Raw genomic sequence first — 25213 nt, 5'->3', positions numbered from 1 at the left:
GCATTGCTCAAAAAGTTGCCCCATGTATCATCCGCCTCAATACAGTTTGCAATATTTCTTTAATATTTTTGATTATAAATTTTGGTGACTTGAGACTTACATGAAAGACTAAAGACTCGTTGCTATTTTGTAAATGCTTTTATTTTTAAATTAACATTCATTATTTATTCATAAGCCCACGTTTCTGCGTGTGCTTTTATTTTGAAAAGACAAAATCACCTCACGACAGTTAATTTCACTGTAACATGTGGGAGGAACTACTTCCGGTTCTACAGTGGGTACGTTAAGCTAAAGAAATAACAAACATAAGAAAAAAACTCAAATTATTAAATATGTTTGTGTTAAAAACACTTCCGGAATCTTTGGCTAACTTAACGCATGACTCATACAGAAAGCGGTAGACAGCTAACTTAGCAAGTAAAGATACCACAACATAAAACAACGAACAAAATGAATAAATCTGCTTCATAGGTTTAGTTTCCGCTAGTTCAGACGTTATCGTTTTAAAAACATCTTATAAGGTGTTAAATGAATGTATATTTTCATTCATGTGAATATACCGCTCTTTCAGAGGTGTGGTCCATCTGATAAACTGAGTCTCTCTTCTGAATGTGCTTTATTTTAAAACTTAAAAGAGGATGCAATGTTTGTTTCTTATAATTATAGCCTTACTATAATATATTTATACATTACTACATACCATAATTGCTCCATAAGAATTTATAACATTGTTTAATTGCCACAAACAGATTGATCTGTGTTGTATCAAATTGTGTAATATTATGTATGTTATGTTTTGCTGACTGACAACATGGTTTCTGTATGGTTGACATGTATCTGTGCTGTTTTACAGCGTGAAGAGATCGTGGCACAAAGGGAACAGACTATGCCTTTCCTGCACGGCTTCAGGAGGATCGTGTACGAGTACCAGCCGCTGGTGGATGCTGTGATGAGTGTCCTGGGAATAGAAGGAGAAAACCAGCACAGGTCAGCAAACCCACTGCAATGATGACAGAGTTGTGTGAACTGCATTTTGACATCCTGCATTTGACAGGCAAGATGATGAAGAAAGCGTCTCTGGGGCTCTCGTGGAGCTGCTGGACAGGGAGTCTCAGTCTCCCGTCTTCATGGAGGGAATCAGTTACTCTCTGTTTCGGGTGGCTGATCTCGGGTTGGTCAGCGTGGCACAGGTGCTTCTGCGTTACGGGGCTGATCTCAACTTTGAGGGTTTGTAGAGGATTTGGTGATTCTGATAAGCCTCATTATAATCATGGAAACATAATCAGACCCTTTTCTTACGGATCCAGACCCTGTATCGTACTACAAGCCCTTACACATCGCAGTGTTGAGGAGCAAGCCAGACATGGTGCAGATGTTGATATCTCACGGAGCTGAAATCGAAAAGAGGGACAGGGTGAGAATTTATGTAATCATTGAAATGTAATTATGTTGTTTCATACATTTTCAGTTAGATTTTTTTTTTTATTCATTGTAATTTTTTTTTGAATACAGACATTTTCTACATTTTAGATCTATTTTATATAGTAAAGGCATTTAAAAAAAATGTGTATGTTTAAATATGAGCTTTTTTTTAATCTGTGCAATAGATTCATGAAAGCAGCCCTCTTGATCTGGCCGGTGAGGAGGTGGATAAGCTGCCGTGTCTGCGTGTGCTTCTGGATTTGGGTGCTGATGTGAATGCAAAAGACAAGAATGGTATTTCAGCTAAATTAACTAATAAAATAGAATGTTATAATAGAATGGTTTCTTATTAAATGTTACACATGCTTGCTCTTTCACAGGAAAAACTGCACTGCTTCATGCTCTGGCCAGCAGTGATGGACTCACAGTCAACAATGTGGACAATATACAGCTGCTTCTAGAAAGAGGTGCGTCACTGTGCATGTAAAACATCAGCTCTGACACTGACATAGAGAAAAGTTGTATTCTGATATGTTTATTAATAGGTGTTTTAAAAATGGTTTCACCATGGAAAATGGCATTTCTTTCAAATATTAAGCTTAAAGATTTTATATAGTTATTATTGAAATGTTGAAAGAAGTTTAATTGTATAATTTCATATATATATATAAATAAAAAACATATAATTAAAAAAAATAAATAAAATGTAAAAAAACTATATATGTGTATATATATACACACACACACACACACACACATATATATATATATACATTTTAATTATATTTTTATATTTTGTGGGGGGAGGGTAATTTTATAAAACGTTACACATTATTTATATTATTATTTCATCATTTAATTTATAAAAAAAATATATTTAATTTAAAAAGTTAGAAATTATATTCATAATTATATTAAAATTGATTTTACACACACACACACATAGTAATTATTTTATTTGATAAATTTTTTATTCTATTTTTATTCATTGTATTTTTTATTTTTACCACAGCTATTTTTTTTTTTACATTTTACATGTTTCTTTAAAGGCATTTAAAAATATTTTTTTATTGCTTTTTGTTCATGCTAACATCGTGTTTTTATAATCCTGTGCAGGTGCAGATGTGAACGCCACCACACAGGATGGCGAGACCCCCATGTCCTCGCTCACGTTCCTGGTGAAGGAGGCTCTGGACAGCAGTGTGGAGGATGCGAAGGAGATCGGGAACTTCTGTACCCGGGTGGCACATCTTCTGATCAGCCACGGCGCTGATCCCAGCTGCTGCTTGAACGCTACCGACGGGGAAGTGTGGGAACATTCGCTAACCTACACCAGTCTGGAGAACTTCGACTTGCTGTTTCCCCTTACCGCCCTTCTCCTCCAGCACGGCGCTTCCTTCATCTGCTCTCACCACAGCGCGTCCTACTGGACGGGTCAGCAGTTGATACTCACGCGTCTCGCTGAAGCTCTCCGGGAAGCTTTAGATGCTGCCGAGGCAGCTGATGTTTTGGCTAAAGCTGAAGTGCTGTTGGATCTGGCCAGGATCTGCTCTCCAGTCGTTCCTCCCCTCTTCCCCCGGTCACAACTGCCCGTGCTGGACCAGGCCTCTACCCATCAGCCCCTGCTGGAGCTCTACAGCAGACTAGAGGAGCAAGAAAAGCGGCCGCTGCCACTGAGATGCCTTTGCAGGAGACTCATCCGCCGCTGTCTGCGGCCCTGGCCCTTTGAGGAGAAGGTGAAAGCCCTGCCACTGCCAGACAGACTGAAGAACTCGCTGCTCCCAGAGAACAGCTGGAAGGACAGAGCTGGCTGGGGCAGATTCAAACCTCGACGTTCTCCACGCTGAGAGACATGGATTATGTGTGTGCTTGTAAATATGGAGCCCTAAAAGGGATAGTTCACTCAAAAATGAAAATTCTGTCATTAATTACTCACCCTCATGTTGTTTCAAACCCATAAGACCTTCGTTCATCTTCGGAACACAAATGAAGATATTTTTGATGGAATCTGAGAGCTGTCTGACCCTGGATAGACAGCAACGCAACTGAAATGTTCCCAAGTCCAGAGACGTAGCAAGGAGATCTGTAAAATAATCCATGTGACATCAGGGGTTCAACCGTAATTATACGAAGCTACGAGAATACTTTTTGTGTGCAAAAGAAAGAAAAAAAAACAACTTTATTCAACAATTCGCCATTTTGGAGAATATCTGCTGGACGTAAACAGCATATGTTCTGTCAGCTGCGTCACGCCGGATCGGTTTCCTACGTTGTTGTGATTTGATCTGAACAGAAACAGCGTATCCGTGTGACGCAGCTGACACAGAACAGCATACGCTGTTTACGTCCAGCGGATATTCTCCAAAATGGCACCAGGGTGACGCGGAGGAGACGAATTGTTGAATAAAGTCTTTTTTTTTTCTTTTGCACACAAAAAGTATTCTCGTAGCTTTGTAAAATTACGGTTGAACCCCTGATGTCACGTGGATTATTTTACAGATCTCCTTGCTACGTTTCTGGACTTGGGAACATTTCAGTTCGAAGATGAACGAAGGTGAGTCAGACAGCCCTCAGATTTCATCAAAAATATCTTCATTTGTGTTCCGAAGATGAACGAAGGTCTTACGGGTTTGAAACAACATGAGGGTGAGTAATTAATGACAGCATTTTCATTTTTGGGTGAACTAACCCTTTAATGATCAGTGTATTCATTAAAACAAAGATAAAAGCTACTCCGTGCCTGCCTCATTTGATCAACATGCAGAAAAATAATTTTCCTGGTGATCTAAGAGTGAGAAAGTAAAAAAATGTAGATAAATAAGTGTTATAAATGTCATGCAAATGGTGTGACGATGTTTTCTGTGCCAAAATGACTAGCTTCACTGTATTACACATTAACAGGTAATTTTCTGTTCATTTTGTAGTTTGTACGTATATCTTTCAGTATGAAAATGTATAATTTTTTTACAGTTTTATCTTTAATATTATGTAACGCTTCACTGCTGTATGTGCACTGCATAATTTTGGTGTGTGTTAAAGTTTGCTGATTGGAATCAGTCTCCAATTTTTGCATTATCATTTGTGATATTCTGAATGTGCCTCAAGAAGATAAAATTAGTAGTTTGGGTATTGAAGAAATGTTTGAATCTCTTGCATTGTACAGTGTGAATATATAATATAGTTTGGAGCTGCTGAAATGTGAGTAGTGTGAACCCGCTCCGAAGTGCCGAACTAAATCAAATGATTCTCGATAGGCGCTCCAAAGCCCCTATCTGAATAGGAAGATTTATGAAACGTGCTCTGAAGTCACAATCTGAATAATGATTCGAGTTGTGCTTTTCTGATCTTAATCAAATGATTCGCGATATGCTCTTTTGTTTCCATCTTTGTTGCTAGAGTTTTGGAAGTGCCTTTTTCCTGTTCTAAAGAAGGGGGTGTCCCAATACTTTTCTCCATATAGTGTGTATATACAAGACATTGGTGTTTGGCTCAAGGTCTGCATTTAAAGTCACACCAGAGCATTTACTTGTGTTAGTGCTTCTGTTCATGTTTATACTGTATTGCTGAGATTTCTAAGACCTGTGCTGATGTGAAGCAACAGTTGTTACATGAGCACACTATACATGTTAGTGCTGTGCAGTAAACAGTACCAGAGTACTACAGTACCTAACCCTAATCGCTACACAGGCTGTATGCAGTCTGTGCTGATAAAATAGATCAAACATAGCTATTTTCTGACATCAGTAGATAACTATGTTTTAAAACTAAAATGAGTAATGTAACATTTAATTGAATGAACACAAACCACAGGCATTATGCTGCATGTTAAACCTGGTTAGTGCACAGTATGCAAATGTTTAGTATGCATTCTCCATTCCGAATTGGTTGGCCTTCTAATTATTCTTTACATATTATGAGTTTAATCAATGTTGGAGCTAAACTCTGCAGGAAAGTGGATCTCGAGGGCCAGAGTTGAGAACATCTGGCTCTGATCTGAACACTCACATGCAAACTATTTTCACCTGCCGACTAGGTCTGATCAAAAACAGAAAACAGGTCTCACGGCATCCGGTTGTCGGAGAAAGTGTTAACAGCAGGGTGAGCTGATGCCGATATCTATGTACTTTTAACCCTTGTGTGTCAATTTAAAAAAAAGTTACACATATGTTCATAGAGGACAAAAATGTCCATGTCAAAAAACTGTCATAAAAATTTGAAGCTTGGGATTATTGTTGAAATTAAAAAAGTTATAGAGGTTTATGATTTATGAGTCATTTTTGTATATAAAATATATATTTTATAAAACATTTTGAACTCAAAAATTGATAGAAAATTAAAGCCATAAAACAATATGTCTTGTGTTCCAAATTTGAGGTTGATATCTCAAAACAAATGAGCTTTTAGTAAGATTTTATTTGGGTGCAGAACAGAACCAAACTTTTAACAATTAGATCCCAGCAAAGCTCCGCTGGCATACACAGCGGTGGGATTTATGATTCGCACTACAGTATAATTTCTCTCTATCAAACATTACAGGTGCGCACACATAAACACACAAAAATTGTATTTAGGACACACATACAAACCACACTCTGACATCCATAGCAACACACCCACACAATTATAGCTGCACAATTTATCCAACTGACTCTATAATAGACTATAATATGCATAAGCAGAAAACAGGAATAAAGTGAGTATTTGCTTTATATGCCAAACCTGAAAAATGGCACCATCTAGTAAAATTTTTTTAATTTTGAAGCCTCGCCAATAGAATGAAAGCCTATTAACAATTATTGCATCATTTTATAGTTAAATGGCCCTGGGGGGAGAATTGCAGTTTTAATGGGTTTCAATGAGGACATTTTTGTCCTAAAAAGGTCCTGTGATTAACTATTTTTTGTACCTAGTGTAAAATAGATTTATTAAAGGAAATGAGGGTGACTTATTAAAATTCCAATAAAAATACACACCTGTGCCAAAATGTATGCAGTTGGCATTAACACAGGCAAAATTATAAAAAACAAAACCGAAAAATGTCGCACAAGGGTTAAAGGGATAGTTCACCCAAAAATGAAAATGTGATGTTTATCTGCTTACCCCCAGGGCATCCGAGATGTAGGTCACTTTGTTTCTTCAGTAGAACACAAATTCAGTCGTATAATGCATGGCAATGGTAACAAAATCTATGAGAGTAAAACAACATGCACAGACAAATCCAAATTAAACCCTGCGACTTCTGGATAAGCGTAAGTAAGTACCATTTTGATTAGCCGTCGTACCTACAATGACTGTGCACTGTGTAAACAATGAGTGACGTATACGCGCGAGAGATCACTTCCGGCGCTTGTGTAAACTACGCCAGAGCGCGTACACACCTCACGCACCGGATGCCGTGTGCGCGCCTAAAGCCATTTGGACATAGTGGTGTATTAGAGGTAAAATATGATATAAATACTGTTCGGTTTCTGGCACAAACTGATCGTTTCGTGTCTTAGGACATCAATGTGTCGTCACGAGTCGCAGGGTTTAATTTGGATTTGTCTGTGCATGTTTTTTTTACTCTCATAGATTTTGTTACCATTGACATGCATTATACGACTGATAGACTGCAACGGTTAAAGTTAAAAATCATCAAATGTGTTCTACTGAAGAAACAAAGTCACCTACATCTTGGATGCCCTGGGGGTAAGCAGATAAACATCACATTTTCATTTTTGGGTGAACTATCCCTTTAAAGTAATCAGCTAACCTAGTTGTTTGTATAGTTGGCGTCTTATTTAGGTTTAATAGCCGAATGTTAGTGAAAGGAATAAAAATAAAAACAAACTTTTAAATTTCATTCTTCATATGTGATGGCCATCGGTTATGATAATTTGGTAGCTCATTTGAAGGCATCTTGATTAAAACAGCTCCAAGCAAATGTGAAGCGCATTACATTTGAACCGGAAGTGACGATAGGCTACCTGGCCACAAAATACGGAAGTCTGTCACTAAAACCAAAAGCGAAAGTAACAGACTGAAGGATGTTTTTCATCGACGTTTAGTTTTGGACAGGGCTGAGGATGAAAAGAGTGATAGAAATTCACAGTAAGTTCGTTTTCTCATTGTCTGATACATCACGGAGACATCTGTTTGATGTACAATTAGAAACTACACTGTTGTAGTTTAAATAAAGTGACATACGCTGTATCTCCATCTCACTTGAATCGTATGGTAGACGCAGATTGTAGAATTTAATCGCTAAATGTTTGTTTCAGTTTTGACTTTTTTTTAAATAATTTTTTTATGATGTTTTATTAAGCTTTATTAACTTTTCAAGACGTCTTAAAGAAGATTTAGCACGTAATAAGAAAACCCTGTTTGTTCACGGCTTTGTAAACAAACAATGTAGGTGGAGAGTGTTAACGTCACCTGATATTGACAAATAAAATAAAATAGTGTCAAATTGTTACACAGATTTTACCCAGCTAAAGTGTTTTTGATAGTGTTTAAATCGGACATAGATAAAAGCTGTTCTTTTTTCGTGGTGGCCCTGATGAAACTGATGTGCGTATCTTCTGGGATTGTCCTCACAGCTCACACACAGCCATTTTGGATTGAATTCTCTAATGTTATTAATCGCAGTGTGCTCCAGGGTTTCTCTTTGTTTTTTAAGGATGTACTGTTTGGATTCTTTAATATATAAAAAGGTAACATTAATGAATATTTTATTATTAACCTATTATTACTTCTTGCAAAATTTCATATCCACTGCAGTAAATTCACTCATCAAAATCATTATTTATAATTATTTTTTAAAAAGTTCAACAGTATATCCAAACTATTTCATCTTCCAAGAATCTTATAGCTGTTAAAGCCGTTAATTTATTTCATCTTTTTAATTAAAGGGTTAGTTCACCCAAAAATTAGAATTCTGTCATTAATTACTCACCCTCGTGTTGCTCCAAACCTGTAAGACCTCCGTTCATATTCGGAACACAATTTAAGATATTTTTGATGAAATCTGAGAGCTCTCTGAGCCTCCCATAGACAGGGCGTGTTGACGTCATTACGCCGGATCTGGGTCAGCGCCGCCACACGCTCGCGTCATGATACTGTCGGGAACGCGCGTCCACAAGGGACGCAGTAGAGACGAAAATGTGGAATAAAATCGTTACTTTTGTTTTCTTTGCGCAAAAAAAGTATTCTCGTAGCTTCGTAACTTTACAGTTGAACCACTGATGTCACACGGACTACTTTGTCGATCATCTTGGTACTTTTCTGGACCTTGAATGTGGTAGTTACCTTGCTGTCTATGGGAGGCTCAGAGAGCTCTCAGATTTCATCAAAAATATCTTAAATTGTGTTCCGAATATGAACGGAGGTCTTACAGGTTTGGAACAACACGAGGGTGAGTAATTAATGACAGAATTTTTGGGTGAACTAACCCTTTAATTTTGTTTTAATTTAGTTTTGTACTATTTATTCAGTGTTATATACATGTATAAACGGTGCTTTGCGTGTAATTTCACCTTTTTGTATGTAATGTTGATATTTTCTGTACTTCTATCTTTGGTACCTTGGCATTAATAATAATAATAATAAAAATAGAAAAGAAAAGAAAATAGTGTTTTGTGGGCGCTTTCATTCTATTATTTATTTCTAGTGCTTTCAAAAGATTAATCGCATTCAAAATAAAAGTTTTTGTTTACATTATATATGTGTGTATATTGTGTTTTTAATTTTGTTTTTTACTATTTATTCAGTGTTATATACAAGTATAAACGGTGCTTTGCGTGTAATTTCACCTTTTTGAACGTAATGTTGATATTTTCTGTACTTCTATCTTTGGTACCTTGGCATTAATAATAATAATAATAATAATAATAAAAATAGAAAAGAGAAGAAAATAGTGTTTTGTGGGCGCTTTCATTCTATTATTTATTTCTAGTGCTTTCAAAAGATTAATCGCATTCAAAATAAAAGTTTTTGTTTACATTATATATGTGTGTATATTGTGTATGTTTATTATTTATATATAAATACAACCACATGCATGTATATATTTAAGAAAACTATGTTATGTTTATATATTACATATATATTTATATATAATATAAAATATAAGAATATAAATATCCAAATGTATATACATGTAAATATTTTCCAAATATATATTGTATGTGTGTGTATTTATATTTACATAATAAATAAACAGTACACATACATATATTATGTAAACGAAAACTTTTATTTTGGGTGCGATTAATCACGATTAATCGTTTGACAGCACTATTTATTTCATTCTATTTTATAGTTATATAGTTCAGTGCTTTCCATAGATATTAAAATAAATTTTGGAATAATCAGAATTGTCATTCTGATGATTAATAAGCAATAATTAATAACAACATTTCAAAAAAAGTACTGAGCTTAAATTAGACTAAAGTTGCACTTATTTTTCTTGCAACACTGTTATAACCCTGTTCCAGTGTAGTATTTTAGGTTTTTAATTATTTAAATTTGGTATAACCTATTTCATTTAAATGATCAATTCAATTAGGTACATTTTTGTACCAGAGTTTGAAAAAAATGGCAAAAACTTCATGTGGTTAACATATTCTAACCTTTTGAAAGATATGGAAGGAGAGGCGAAGAGATGGAGAAGAGGATCTCCAGAACCCAGCAATGTGTCACTGAGCAGTCTTCTCCTTCCACAGCCTGACTTCAGTGATGGCTCATTGCCTTCTGACCCCAGGTAAGACTAGGCGCTGCTTCTATAAATTGCTGCGTTATACAGGCAAAAAAGAAACTAAATGAATGTGTACACATTTCCTTTGTTGACTCCCCCAGGTATGATATAGGACACTTAAAATGTAAATTCCTGACATGTCGGTGTTGTGGCATATGCTCAAATGCATTCAAATCAAGTACCTGAATACACAGTATATTGCTGTTTGATATTTTTTTAATAAGCTATATTAAGGGTGTTCCCCATAGGATTTTGTGAGACTGTGGTGGGTGGACTTTGGAACAGACTCTGCCAGAAGAATTTTTAAAAAAAATTTAAAGATAAAAGCAGCAGTTTGGTGCACTTTGAGAACTAAAGCTCAAACCTCTTTCAGTGACCAAACTGAACAGAATAAAGAGACTTTGCATTGATTTATACAAAAAACTTTGTGTCTCACATTAACCACAATGCATTCACTCTTTTGTTTATTTGTAGCAAAGCTAACAATTTAAATGTAATAATAATAATACATTTTTATTATTAATTCTAGGATATTACTTTTGTAATGTAACTACAGTGTAAAATAATACCATTTAATAACATTCTTAATAAATTTACTTTAAAGTAGTAAAACTACAGTACAATACTTAATTTCTTCAATTTCAAACCTTAAAGGGGACCTATTATGCAAAAAACACAGTTGTGTGGCCGCAGCGTGTGAAAACAACCAGCCTATGTAATGTTAAAAATCCACCCACTCATTTTTTTATACTACAGATAAATCAGTCTCTCCAAACGAGCAGTTCCAGATTTCTGAGCTGGTCCTCACTACAGAACACAAGATCCAGGGGGTGAGGTTGGATCCAGATCCAACTCCTCCCACCATACATATACCTAAACCTACCCGTCTCCACCCCCTGATCCCTAAACCCACCCATCTCCACCCCTAAACCTACCATCTCCACCCCCTAGATGTGGATCCAACCCCGCCCCCTGGATCTTTGTTCTGCAGTGAGGGGCTACTGAGATTTCTCCATAGATTTCACGTCACCATAAGGAAAAAGTCCCGCTCATTTGTGACACTCTCTGCCCTCTTAGCATAGACACAGCCCTGAGTGAGAAGCAGCAGTCCGCCATTACTGTTTTCTTATTAGCTGCTGGAGATATACAATGTCAGTGCTATGAGGCATTACAAGTGTTATTTGTTGGGATGCACCAACGAACATAGGGGTCTCTATAGACTCCCTCCATCTAAGCCGCTGAGGACACTGTGGTTAAATTACATTTTCAAAGAAAATATCTCGGAAAAAAATGGTAAAGTCCCCTATATGTTTAGGGATCAATACCAACGCTTCGTACACGAACGTCAGCTCCAGACAAAGTAAAGAATCGCACGTTTGTTTCCAAATTGCCTTTCTGAAAGAGCTTCTTGGCACTCTGTAAGTAGTCTCACCCTCAGACGTCATGCCCACGGACTGCTGGCTGAACGTCTGATGCATATGAAATCGTCATCGGATTGGCTAAATTATACAAGATTTTGGGAAATCCTTGAACTTTTATTGCTTGCAGAAACGGAGTGTGCTGCATTTACTGCGAAATATCATGAGCTGCACGCATGTAAATGAACACAGTGTTGCACTTTACTCTGAAACACATAGCACAACAGACAATAAACATTTGTGACGCTGGACCACAAAACCCAAAAAGGGTAAATTTTTCGAAATTGATATTTATACATAATATGAAAGCTGAATAAATTAGGATAGGACAATATTTGGTTGAGATACAACTATTTGAAAATCTGGAATCTGAGGGTGCAAAAAAATCTAAATATTGAGAAAATCACCTTTAAAGTTGTCCAAATTAAGTGCTTAGCTATGCACATTACTAATCAATAATTAAGTTTTGATATATTTACAGTAGGACATTTACAAAATATCTTCATGGAACATGATCTTTACTTAATATCCTAATGATTTTTGGCATAAAAGAAAAATCAATAATTTTGACCCATACAATGTATTTTTGGCTTTTGCTACAAATATACCCCAGCGACTTAACACTGGTTTTGTGGTCCAGGGTCACATTTAATTTATATGGCAGCCTATTGCAATTTTTATAGTCGTATTAGGGGGTGTCTACACAACAACGATGGTACTTAAAACAACAATTTTCCTTTGCATTTTGAAAAGTTTTACATATAGATGACAACGTTGTTAAAATGATCTCCGTTCACATGGATCTATGGAAACGACTAAAAATGCTGTATTGTGCATACCAGGCCAGTAGTTGGCGATGTGACTTTTTAAAGAAACACTACGAGCATATGCACATATGCATTCCTATAGATTGAACATGTAATACACATGCGCATAATGTCACCGTTTTCACAAATACACATTTTCTTAGTTTACAGATAACGTTATTGTTTTCAAAAACTTGCACTTTGGAAAACGTTCAAAGGTTTGCATCTTCAGACCCCCCAAAACACTGTGGTGTAAATGAATGGGCAAAACACAGTTTTCAGTTTTAAGTTAAAAATGATGTCATGTAAACACCCGCTAAGCCATATTGCAATTTCAGATTGATTCAAATTGGAACTGTAGCGGGACAAAATAGACTGTGGTGGCTAATTAATAGAAAACACTGGTGTTTATTTTTTAACTATTTTTATTACATCTTTTATTATTGTTTATTGTATTACATATTTTGCACTCATAAAAACAGTTGTAAAATTACTCTACTAAATCTACCTTCAGATTGTAATCAAGAAATGTGGTTTGTCTTGCTGTGTTTCTTCAGTATGGAGAGAGATGCTCAGTCCAAATCCAGTCCTGCTGGTTCTCCTCCCCGCAGCACTGTTGATTTGCTCAAGGAGAGACACAAAACAAGCATGAAGAGCAAGTATGAGTGCTTATTTGAGGGAATTCAATTACAAGAGAATAAAACCTTCCTGAACAGCATTTACACACAGCTCTACATCAGAGAGGGAGAGAGTGAAAGGGTGAATGAAGAACATGAGATCTTACAGAAGGATTTGCAAAATTACAAGATGCTCCAAGAGACTCCAATTGACTGCAACGACATCTTTAAACTTCTGCCAGGATGTGAAAAGCAGAAAAAAGTCCAAATCAAGACTGTTCTTACTAGCGGCATCGCTGGAATTGGAAAATCAGTCTGTGTGCAGAAGTTCATTTTGGACTGGGCTGAGGGAAAAGCCAATCAGGATGTAGATCTCATGTTTGTGCTTTCATTTCGAGAGCTGAACTTGTTTAAAGATCACCAGTACAGTCTTCACAAACTTCTGGTGGAATTTTATCCTGAACTTCAAGATCTGGACTCAAAGATTCTTGAGGAGTGTAAAGTTGTGTTTATCTTTGATGGTCTGGATGAAAGCAGAATTACACTGATGTTTTCAGAAAATGAGAGCGTTTCTGATGTGAATGAGTCTTCATCAGTTGGTGCGTTGATGTCTAATCTCATCAGAGGAGAGCTGCTTCCCAATGCTCTCATCTGGATCACCTCCAGACCAGCAGCAACCAGTCTGATCCCCTCCAAATACATCAACCGTCTGACAGAAATTGAAGGATTCAATGAATCTCAGAAGGAGGAATATTTCAGAAAGAGAATCACTGATGAGCATCAAGCCAGCAGAATCATCTCACACATTAAAAGATTAAGAAGCCTCCACATCATGTGTCACATACCCGTCTTCTGCTGGATCTCATCCACTGTCCTTCAAAACATCCTGAAACAAAATAACAGTGCAGAAATCCCTAAAACTCTGACTGAGATGTACATCCACTTCCTGCTCACTCAGATGAACATGAGTTATCAGAAGTATGAAGAGAGATCCAGTGGGAGAAATCCAGAGGAGCTCCTGCAGTTCAACAAAGACAAGATTGTGAAACTTGCTGGACTGGCTTTCAAGCAGCTAAAGAAGGGCAATGTGTTGTTCTATGAGGAGGACCTGAGAGAGAGCGGCATAGATGCCACTGACATCCCAGTGTATTCTGGGATTTGCACCGAGATCTTTAAGGAGGAATCTGTGATTCATCAGAGGAAAATCTACTGCTTTATACATCTGAGTTTTCAGGAGTTTCTTGCTGCGTTTTATGTTTTCTACAGCTTTATAAATGACACTTCAGATGCTGTGAAAGTGTTTGATTTGCTTCCAAATTTTCAGAAAGGAGCGATAGATGTGGTTCTTCGGACTGAGAATGGACACCTGGATCTTTTCTTGCGGTTCCTGCTGGGCATCTCGCTGGAGTCCAATCAGAGTCTCCTACAGGGTCTGCTGACAAACACAGAGAAGAGCTCTGAGAGCATCAGGACAACAGCAGCTTACATTAAAGACAAAATCAAACAGGAACAAGGTCTCTCGGCTGACAGATCCATCAACCTTCTTCTCTGCTTGCTGGAGATGAATGATCAGACTCTGGTTAGAGAGATTCTGGAGTTTATGAAATCAGACAAAGACTCACAGAATAAACTCTCTCCGTCTCACTGCTCAGCGATCGCCTACATGCTCCAGATGTCAGACGAAGCTCTAGAGGAGCTGGACCTCAAGAAATACAACACATCAGATGAGGGCAGAAGGAGACTGGTACCGGCTGTGATGAACTGCAGAAAAGCAAAGTAAAGAGTCAAATATCAATTTGCTTCAAGTTAATTGCTCATCAAGGCTACATTTATTTGATCAGAAATTCAAATTTGTATTTTTTCAGTTTTCCAATTTAATATAATTAAAAAATATAAATGTATAAATATAAATTTAAAATACAATGTATTCCTGTGATGCAAAGCTGCATTTTTATCAGCCATAACTCCAGTCTTTATCGTCACATGATCGTTCAGAAATCATACTAATATGTTGATTTATCATTTTTGATTGACATATTTTTTTGGAACCAGTGATAGTTTTTTCAGGATTTTTTGATGAATACAATTGATAAGCATTTAATAAAAGCATTTATTCAAAATTATTCAAAATCTTTTCTAACAATAAAAGTCTTAACCATCACTTTTTATCAATTTAACACATCCTTGCTAAATAAAAGTATCAATTTCTTTTAGAAAATTTACTGACCCCAATCTTTTGAACAGTAGTGTATTTGTTACAAATGATTTCCGTTTTAAATATATGTATAGGTGTATATATATATATATATATCATTGACTATTAACATCATGTTGCAAATGTCCATTACATAAACTGAAACGGTGTTTAACTCTCTTTCAGTCTTGCCTGCTGTAATCTCACAGATCAGTGCTGTGAAATCGTGGTGTCAGCTTTACAATCATCAAACTCGCCCCTCAGAGAGCTGGACCTGAGTAACAATGACCTGCAGGATGCTGGTGTGAAGCTCATTTGTGCTGGTCTGAAGAGTCCAAACTGTGGGCTGGAGATACTGAGGTAAGAGTAATACCTGGAGTACGCTTTGTCTTGTATGTCTGCCATTTTGCCCGTGTGCACTGCTTTGTGATATTTCACATCCTTGCTAAATAAAAGTATTAATTTCTTTTAGAAAATTTACTGACCCCAATCTTTTGAACAGTAGTGTATTTGTTACAAATGATTTCCGTTTTAAATATATGTATAGGTGTATATATATATATATATCATTGACTATTAACATCATGTTGCAAATGTCCATTACATAAACTGAAACGGTGTTTAACTCTCTTTCAGTCTTGCCTGCTGTAATCTCACAGATCAGTGCTGTGAAATCGTGGTGTCAGCTTTACAATCATCAAACTCGCCCCTCAGAGAGCTGGACCTGAGTAACAATGACCTGCAGGATGCTGGTGTGAAGCTCATTTGTGCTGGTCTGAAGAGTCCAAACTGTGGGCTGGAGATACTGAGGTAAGAGTAATACCTGGAGTACGCTTTGTCTTGTATGTCTGCCATTTTGCCCGTGTGCACTGCTTTGTGATATTTCACTTGACCAGCAGAGAACAGCACTGAGTTGTGTTATCCTAATACTCACAAATAACTTCTGAACTTCTTCCATTTGTTTTATGGCCATTTTCTATCTTCTTTGAGTACTTTTAAAAAACAGCAGCCCAGCTGTGACTGTTGATACCTACTGGACCCACCGATAAGTACATTTGTGTTCAGACAGGCGAATGTGCGTAAGGCTGGATAATGTAGGCTGCATAGTTCGTTTACTTCATGCATATTGTGCGTGAGACGTAACAGTAAACTGACATCTCTGAAACATACTTTTGGCTTAGAGTTGGGCTCTTTTTTTTTTTTAATAAGTTCAAGTTCCGATAAATGATCATCATAACATTCAATATTCTAATGCATTAATTCATTTGTGCAACCTGAAATCCCAATCTCACTTTTAATTATTCTTCATCTAGGTTATCTGGTTGTATGGTGACAGAGGAAGGCTGTTGTAATCTGGCTTCAGCTCTCAATTCAGACACTTCACACCTGAGAGTGCTGGATCTGAGCTACAATCACCCAGGAGAAGCAGGAGTCGAGATGTTTTCTGCTTTGTTAGAAAATCCAGACTGCAAACTGGAGAAACTCAAGTATGTTGGTTTTATGACACATTTTTTGAGAGAGAAAAATGTGTGCAAATAGTTAATTTTGCTATCTCTACCTGAGAAATGTTGATCCAGCTCTTTGTTTTGATTTTGATTTTTGTCTGATTCTAATACCTAATGATCCAGCTCTTTGTTTTTTAAAAACCAGGTTTTTACCACTTTTTTGTTTGTGTTTTATAGTTCAGACCATTTTGGAGATTTCAGGATCAAACCAGGACTACAAAAATGTAGGTTCTATCTCTTTCACATGTATTCACACACATTTAACATATATATTAGTATGATCTATGTCAGGGGTTTTCAAAGTGTGGAGAACGTGCTCCTCTCCACCTGCATGCTGACAACAAACACCTTAAGCACATGCACTAAACCCGTCTTTCATTTCTCCTACTTACTCCATTGTGAAAGAACGGTCAAATACACACACTTATGTGTCAAAATACCCATCTTGGTGAGCATTCGCATAAATGTAGCTGGTTATGTCTTAAGTTAATGTAAACAGTAGGGAAAAAATTGGATGTGTGTCAATATATTGGATCTGTGCATTAGGTCCTAAAGTGACAGCAGCCTCATATACCCACTGTTGTCTATTCCTAATGTTAATCAAACAACAAAAGAAAAAGAGAAAATCACTGCTCTTGTCTGAATAGCCTTTGTAGCATATCTTTTTTGTACAGTGAGGATTATACAGTTTTTATTTTATATTTAAGTTCTTCAATCGGTCTCTGTTGTTTTCGTAAGCATAACGTGTTTTTATTACAGCGATCTTTAGCATATGCAGCATATAATACATTTCTGCCTCATACAGTGATCAAGATTTCCATTGGGTCGCAATCGTAAGTTAATTCAGACACTTGCTGTTGCCTGAAAGTGAGTTTTGCCATTAAAATGGTATTAAATGATGCTAGCTGGTAGCTTGAAATGAAAACATGGGAAATGAGAAGTGGTACCGACTGTCTCCTAACTATGATAAACTCTGCCTCTGACAACTCCTCTAGCCCCAGTTGGCCAGCTTTGGCCCAAGGTATTCGGCGGGCCAAAAAATCCTTGGCCGTTTGCCCCGAGGAAGCCTTGATGAGGCACGATCAAGCCCCAGAAGTAACAGTAGAAATGCGACTGGCCCTGGCACGCACTAACATGCTCGCTTTTGGCCCGACAGTGGAAAAGCGGCTGTTTTGACATCGATGAGACATCGCCCTCAATGTTTATGGTGGTTATGACCCTGCATCTTTTGTTCTAATTTCTCTTGTATTCAGATGCCTGTGATCTTACGCTGGATCCAAACACTGCATACCCTCATCTCGCTCTGTCTGAGGGGAACAGAAAGGCAACACATGTGGAAGAAGAGCAGCCATATCCTGATCATCCAGACAGATTTGAACACCAGGAGCAGGTTCTGTGTAGAGAAACTCTGTCTGAACGCTGTTACTGGGAGGTTGAATGGAGTGGGGGGGCTTATGCTGCAGTGACATATAAAGAAAATAAAGGGAAAAAAAGAGGGAATGACTGTAGATTTGGGTGGAATGATAAGTCCTGGAGTCTTTTCTGTACCCCTGATGGATATAGCGCCTGGCACGATAACAAGAAAACAGATGCCAATTTCCCATCAAAACCCTCAAACAGAGTAGCAGTGTATCTGGACAGGCTGGCCGGCACTGTGTCCTTTTACGACGTCTCTGACATACATACTCTCGCACATATATATACATTTAAAACCAAGTTCACTGAACCACTCTACGCTGGGTTTGCAGTTTATGGTTCAGTGTTTCTATATCAGCGTGAACAGCCTCCTATCATTACCAAAAGTAACTAACTAATTTAGTAATTGCAATTTAATGTAACTGTAGCAAAAGTTTATTTTCTTGTATATTCAGATTATGAGAGCAGTTAATCTAGATGACTGTTTGTCAGTGGGCAAAAAATGGCTATGCTTTAAAATTGTTTATTGTATGTATATATGTATATGTGTGTGTATTTGTATATATATATATGATATGTAATGAGCCAGAGTTAGGTTTTCCCCAAATATCAGCGTGATATCTAAATGAGGGCATCACATGAAATATGGTGGAATACATATCCCACCTTCTAAATAAAAGAGCAAATCATGAATTGAAGTCACTGGCTGCATCCGAAATCGCATACTCTCTTGAGTAGGTACACACAACAGCAAAAAGAGTAGGAATGTGTGTAGTAGTGTCAATGTAATCTGGACCTACTACATTTGCCATGTTGTCATTGTCACATGACATCTTCTCCCGTGGCCTCATGGGATAGTAAAGCATCCATTGTATGCACACTTCAGAATCACGTCGGAAGTAGAAGGTGATCTGGGTCATTTTTGCCTACATACTTCTTTTGTCACATACTGTTTTTCGTCTACTATACAGTAGGGGAGTATGCAAATACAGATGCAGCCACTGACTAGAAACTCCTGTTGCCATAGAAACAGTCAGTGTCCTGAGATGCCCGTTTAGGACTACACTTGCACATTGGCTGGACCATCCCGAAATATAAGCTTTTTTTTAAATGACATTTGAGCACAAGAAACAATTTATGGGACAGTTATTTTCAGATTTTGCTGCTGAAGTATGTTATTTAAATTTGACATTATTTAAAAACATTTAAAATATTTTATTAGGCTTACTGTCCTTATTCACACTTTTATTTGAGGTTTACTAGTATCTTTATGTAATTTTTTGGCTTCATTAATTTGTGCACAGTAATTGTGCAAAGTAAAAATATTTTTTAAAAGCATTAACATGTTCTTTGCTTGATGTAATAATACTTGTTGAAATTGTTTCTGGTCAGATTGAGCCATAGGCGTTACATATGTTCAATAAACTCATTTTCAAACATCACTTTGTCTTCTGCCTGCTGCATCAGCCTTTGGGCTGAAATATTGTTTTTAAGGAACCGTTTTTAAAAAGGATCCAGGTGTCAGATTCTTCAATGACTCTGCATTGTTTCACAGTGAAGCAAATGTGATATGGATTTTTTCACAATACCTTCAACCACCACTAGAGAGAAGCATTTACTTGTGTTAGTGCTTCTGTTAATGTTTATATCTAGTTTGTAGTCGGATTTGCCTTTAGGGCCCCTGGTGACTGAGAGATTTCAATGGCATGTGCAATTGAATATACACAATTACACAGACTATTAAAAAACGACTTTCATACACCCCGATTTCTTTTTAAGAATGTGAAAATGTTATGCAGATTTTTCATCTCAGTGCTTAAAAGTGCTTTTTCATCAAACAGCTTAAAGCCTGAAAACTGCAAGGAACAAATACAAAAGGATTCAGTACAGTGAAGCCACACATGATGACTAGTGTTTTTCCTCCACAAGCTTTTGAAATCTTTGTCCTCATTGCCCTTTCTGCTGTGCTCACTCTCTCACATTCGTTCTCGTATTGCATTGCCAATCCATTTCTGTAATTTCCCCCTCCACTCCCCGAGAACCCATCCCAGCCCGGACTGGAAGGTAATCGATTCATGCTGTCAGTAAAAAGCTCTGCGTCAGAGTCTCGTCGCCTGCTATAAAAAGCCCTGCCAGTGTCGCTGCATCCTCGCAGACCTCTCTCCACAGCAGCAGCAGCAGCAGCACTACGGAAACCGTCTCTGCTCTCTTCTCTCTTCTCTCTTCAACAAACATGAGCTCCTTGAGTTACAACCCCTATCTGCCGTCAGTGCAGCGGAGGAGGGTGGTGGTACACAGCGGGACGCCCTTCAGTATGTTCAATAAACTCATTTTCAAACATCACTTTGTCTTCTGCCTGCTGCATCAGCCTTTGGGCTGAAATATTGTTTTTAAGGAACCGTTTTTAAAAAGGATCCAGGTGTCAGATTCTTCAATGACTCTGCATTGTTTCACAGTGAAGCAAATGTGATATGGATTTTTTCACAATACCTTCAACCACCACTAGAGAGAAGCATTTACTTGTGTTAGTGCTTCTGTTAATGTTTATATCTAGTTTGTAGTCGGATTTGCCTTTAGGGCCCCTGGTGACTGAGAGATTTCAATGGCATGTGCAATTGAATATACACAATTACACAGACTATTAAAAAACGACTTTCATACACCCCGATTTCTTTTTAAGAATGTGAAAATGTTATGCAGATTTTTCATCTCAGTGCTAGAAACAGCTTAAAGCCTGAAAACTGCAAGGAACAAATACAAAAGGATTCAGTACAGTGAAGCCACACATGATGACTAGTGTTTTTCCTCCACAAGCTTTTGAAATCTTTGTCCTCATTGCCCTTTCTGCTGTGCTCACTCTCTCACATTCGTTCTCGTATTGCATTGCCAATCCATTTCTGTAATTTCCCCCTCCACTCCCCGAGAACCCATCCCAGCCCGGACTGGAAGGTAATCGATTCATGCTGTCAGTAAAAAGCTCTGCGTCAGAGTCTCGTCGCCTGCTATAAAAAGCCCTGCCAGTGTCGCTGCATCCTCGCAGACCTCTCTCCACAGCAGCAGCAGCAGCAGCACTACGGAAACCGTCTCTGCTCTCTTCTCTCTTCTCTCTTCAACAAACATGAGCTCCTTGAGTTACAACCCCTATCTGCCGTCAGTGCAGCGGAGGAGGGTGGTGGTACACAGCGGGACGCCCTTCAGCGGAGGAAGCAGTCGCTCTCGCTCCGTCTATTCGACCTATTCATCCCCGTCCCGTGCCTCGGTTCTGTCCTCCTCAGCAGGTCTGCAGCTTTCTGCTGCATCACCAGATCTGGACCTGAGCCAGGCCTCTCAGCTGAGCTCAGAGTTCAAAACAGTGCGGACGCAGGAGAGGGTTCAACTTCAGGACCTTAATGACCGCTTTGTCGGCTTCATTGAGCGTGTGCATGGCCTGGAGCTCCAGAACCGTGCCCTGGAGGCAGAGCTGCTCTTGTTGCGCCAGAGGCACTGCGAACCCTCCCGTCTCAGGGGGCTGTACGAGCAAGAGGCGAGGGAACTCCGTGCGGCCGTAGACGAGGCCCGTAGGGAGCGCCAAGCGGCTCAAGAAAGGCGGGACCGACTGGAAGAGGCTCTCAAGGCCTTGCAGGGTCGCTACGAAGAAGAAGTCCTGGCCCGTGAGGAAGCCGAAAGACGGCTGGTGGATGCCAGGAAGGGGGCGGACGATGCAGCATTGGCCCGCTCTGAGCTCGAAAAAAGGGCTGACAATCTTCTGGATGAGCTGGCCTTCCTCAAGAGGCTCCACGAAAGTGAAATCGCCGAGCTCCAAGCCCAGGTGCAATACAGCGCCCAGGTGTCCGTTGAGATGGAAGTGGCCAAACCGGACCTCTCGGTAGCTCTCCGAGATATCCGAGGTCAGTATGAGCGCCTGGCTCAGCAGAACATCCAGGCTGCGGAGGAGTGGTTCCGTGGGAAGGTGAGCACCATGGCGGGTGACACGGTCAAACACACGGAGAACATCCGCACTGCTAAAGACGAGGCTGGGGAGTATCGTCGCCTCCTGAAAGCTCGAGACCTGGAGATTGAAGCATGCCAGGGCTTGAACCAAGCTCTGGAGCGACAATTGCAAGAGGTCGAGGAGAAACAGAGCGCAGAGATTGCCGCCCTACAGGTCAGAATGATAACTACATGTACAATATATGCATTTGGCAGATCCAAAGTGACTTGCATTGCATTCATAGTACACATTTGATCAGTTCTTGCTTTTCCTGGGAACTGAACCCATGTTCTTGGCATTGTTAGGGCCATGTTCCACTGTTTCAGCTACAGGAAAGCTAAATACTGCAATTCTGCTCAATAAAAAGCTAAACTTTGGTCTTTAAATACTTTTTTGCCCGGACAGGACACCATCAGTGATTTGGAGAATGAGCTAAGGACCATGAAGAGTGAAATGGCCCATTACCTCAAAGAATATCAGGACCTTCTCAATGTGAAAATGGCCTTGGACATTGAGATTGCTGCTTACAGGTTAGTAACATCAACAATTTTGTAGTAAAACCTTTATTGCAATTGACATGTGTAATCTATATAACCAAGGCCGTAAAATTGGTCAATCAATATGGTTTTTTACATTGATAACATTTGATCTCCCCCAAACTTAAATATATATTGAATATAAGTGTGTTTACATTCCATCAGGAAGCTTCTAGAAGGAGAAGAAACACGCTTCAACGTGGGCGGTATTGGTGGGATCTCCAGTGTGTTTTCTCCCTCCATCGCCGCCACTCCTTCTTTCGGCCGTCCCGTGTTCTCTGTGCAGGCCAGCCTGACCTCTGGCGCCCCCTATCTTCTGGGAACCAGACTGATGAGCTACTCTGCCACACCAGATGAAATCATTGAAGCAAGCAAGGCACAGGAGGCCGGGGCAAGTCCAGAGAAAGAAGAAGAGGAAGAGGAGGAGGAGGTAGAGGAGGAAGAGGGTGAGAAGGAGGAGGAGGAGGAGGAAGAAGAAAAAGAAGAGGGTGAGGATCATTTGTTTTTTATACATTGTATATAATTTATTTTAATTTAATTTAAATCACTGTTGATTTATTATTGTATAGTGGTGCATATAAATAAAAAAAATATTTAATTCTAAATGATTTTATTTTTCATATTACATTTTTCTCTTCATTTAGTGAGAAAAGTTGATTATAACTAGATTTTTTATGTATTTATCATATATAATCAAAATGCTAAATATAATTTTTGTAACACCCAGTCCTTTTTCAGTGCTGACATTTGTACCCTATTGTCTCTTTCACAGGTGAAGAAGGAGGTGAAGAGGAAGGAGAGAAAGAAGGTGAGGATAAAGGAGAACAGGAAGAAGAAGAAGGAAAAGAGGGAGAGGAAGGAGGAGGGGGTGAAGAAGGTGAAGAAGAAGATGAGGATGAGAAGGATGACGCTGGAAAAGAAGAGGAGAAAAAGAAAGGAGGAGAGGAGAAAGAGAGTAAAGATGAGAAAGCCAAGCCAAAAGAGAAGTAAACACACCGGACCAAAACCCCTGGTGCTATCTGGAGGTGATCAAACCTCGTGCATTTATCTCACACATGCAGACATCTCAACAACAACTTCACTGTGTCCTGCTGCTCGATTTCAGATTCAGTTCAAATTAAAAGCAAACCATATACGCAGATGAGAATAATAAATGCAACTATAGAGTTTGGCCAAAGCCAGAGTAGCCTATGCATGAAGACATGTCTAACGTTTGCGCTTGGCAGGGAAGTTGTAATTGCAGGTTGCTTGTGTTGTTTCGATTGCCTTTTTATTTATTGAAATGCAAATAATATTCTTTGAGCATTGTGTCTGTATGCTTCAGCATTAATCACACTGTCAACTGCCTATGATAACACAAGTGTGCTTAGTATTCAAAATGCCTTAGACCAGATCCTCAAAGAAAGGCTCATTGCCTACTAATAAAAACTTGATAAACCTCCTTAACTTGGTGCGTTGCTCTGTTGTTGTTTTTCTGCCTATGCCAGCTGTGCAGTATACAATGTATGCTATGGTATTATGTGACATAGAACAAATTAAATTATGTGGCATGCATAATTCATCGAGTGGCATCTAGTTTTTACTTTGCGGGCCTATTTGATTAAAGGAATCAGTCACCAAAACTTAAAAATTTGCTAAAACATACTCACCCTCAGGCTGTCCAAGATGTAGATGAGTTTGTTTCTTCATCTGAATAGATTTGGAGATATTTAGCATTACATTACTTGCTCACCAATGGATCCTCTGCAGTGAATGGGTGCCGTCAGAATGAGAGTCCAAACAGCTGATAAAAACATTACAGTAATCTACACGACCATCAATTAAAATCTTGTGAAATGTAAAACTGAGTGTTTGTAAGAAACAAATCAGTCATTAAGGCGTTTTTACCTTCTAGCCCTAATATTACTTTCTCTAGTGAAAAAGTCATCTTGTCTGAATCAGGAGAGAAATCTGCACAGATCAAACACAGTTTACAAGCCAAAACAGTCCTAAACAAATATGTGGGTGGATTTTGATGTGAGAGGACAACAGGGGATGAACTTTTCACTGGAAGAAGGAATATTATCGATTATGGACTGGCATTTTGGCCTGAAGCAAAGGTTTTAAATTAAAACACCATTATAATGGATTTGTTTCTTACAAACCCTCAGTTTTTCACTTCATAAGATGTTAACTGATGGACTGGAGTGGTGTGGATTACTTGTGGATTATTGTGATGTTTTTATCAGCTGCTTGGACTCTCATTCTGACGGCACCCATTCACTGCAGAGGATCCATTGGTGAGCAAGTGATGTAATGCTACATTTCTCCAAATCTGCTCCGATGAAGAAACAAACTCATCTACATCTTTGATGGCCTGAGGGTGAAGACATTTTCAAGCAAATTTTCATTTTAGGGTGAACTATTGCTTTAAATCCTGAAAAATTGCTTCCGCTTCATTTGTAATGAAGTTTGAGCACGATGCATTGTGGGATGCAGTATCCCATGTAGTGTGCTCTGTTGTTTGCTGCACATTTGAGGTAATCCATATATTTAAGGCATACAGAAAACGTGCATACTGCACACAATATATGTTGCATACTGCAGAGATTCCAC

The 25213-nt window shown here is 38.5% G+C and overlaps 3 protein-coding genes across 6 annotated transcripts; all 3 read left to right on the top strand.

Annotated features, from left to right (window-relative positions):
* The first annotated feature begins 218 nt into the window (after positions 1–218).
* On the top strand, positions 219–3372 carry LOC107552171 (ankyrin repeat and SOCS box protein 6). 3 transcript variants are annotated; one of them, XM_016234000.1, is made up of 8 exons: positions 248–278; positions 392–417; positions 854–987; positions 1055–1227; positions 1308–1414; positions 1608–1716; positions 1803–1889; positions 2539–3372. In XM_016234000.1, the coding sequence occupies exons 3-8, from the start codon at positions 887–889 to the stop codon at positions 3267–3269; spliced, it is 1308 nt and encodes a 435-aa protein (XP_016089486.1). In that variant the 5' UTR covers positions 248–278; positions 392–417; positions 854–886; the 3' UTR covers positions 3270–3372. The 3 variants fall into 3 exon arrangements, with proteins under 3 accessions (XP_016089484.1, XP_016089486.1, XP_016089485.1); XM_016233998.1 differs by lacking the exon at positions 392–417 and having other exon boundaries at positions 219–278; XM_016233999.1 differs by lacking the exon at positions 248–278 and having other exon boundaries at positions 300–417.
* A 4060-nt stretch (positions 3373–7432) lies between these two features.
* Positions 7433–19331, top strand: LOC107552199 (NACHT, LRR and PYD domains-containing protein 3-like). Of its 2 annotated transcripts, XM_016234047.1 has the most exons (8): positions 7433–7512; positions 10042–10162; positions 12938–14773; positions 15378–15551; positions 15828–16001; positions 16505–16678; positions 16874–16920; positions 17950–19331. In XM_016234047.1, the coding sequence occupies exons 1-8, from the start codon at positions 7488–7490 to the stop codon at positions 18504–18506; spliced, it is 3108 nt and encodes a 1035-aa protein (XP_016089533.1). In that variant the 5' UTR covers positions 7433–7487; the 3' UTR covers positions 18507–19331. The 2 variants fall into 2 exon arrangements, with proteins under 2 accessions (XP_016089533.1, XP_016089532.1); XM_016234046.1 differs by lacking the exon at positions 15828–16001.
* A 1648-nt stretch (positions 19332–20979) lies between these two features.
* Positions 20980–24062, top strand: neflb (neurofilament light chain b). The gene is made up of 4 exons (XM_016233997.1): positions 20980–22256; positions 22488–22612; positions 22784–23106; positions 23391–24062. The coding sequence occupies exons 1-4, from the start codon at positions 21231–21233 to the stop codon at positions 23606–23608; spliced, it is 1692 nt and encodes a 563-aa protein (XP_016089483.1). The 5' UTR covers positions 20980–21230; the 3' UTR covers positions 23609–24062.
* The last annotated feature ends 1151 nt before the right edge of the window (positions 24063–25213 follow it).

The sequence above is a fragment of the Sinocyclocheilus grahami genome, unplaced genomic scaffold, assembly GCF_001515645.1.
Source record: "Sinocyclocheilus grahami isolate Dianchi unplaced genomic scaffold, SAMN03320097.WGS_v1.1 scaffold442.1, whole genome shotgun sequence".
NCBI lineage: Eukaryota > Metazoa > Chordata > Actinopteri > Cypriniformes > Cyprinidae > Sinocyclocheilus > Sinocyclocheilus grahami.
The sequence above is the reverse complement of the archived record's forward strand: the minus strand, read 5'-3'. Positions and strand labels throughout refer to the sequence as shown.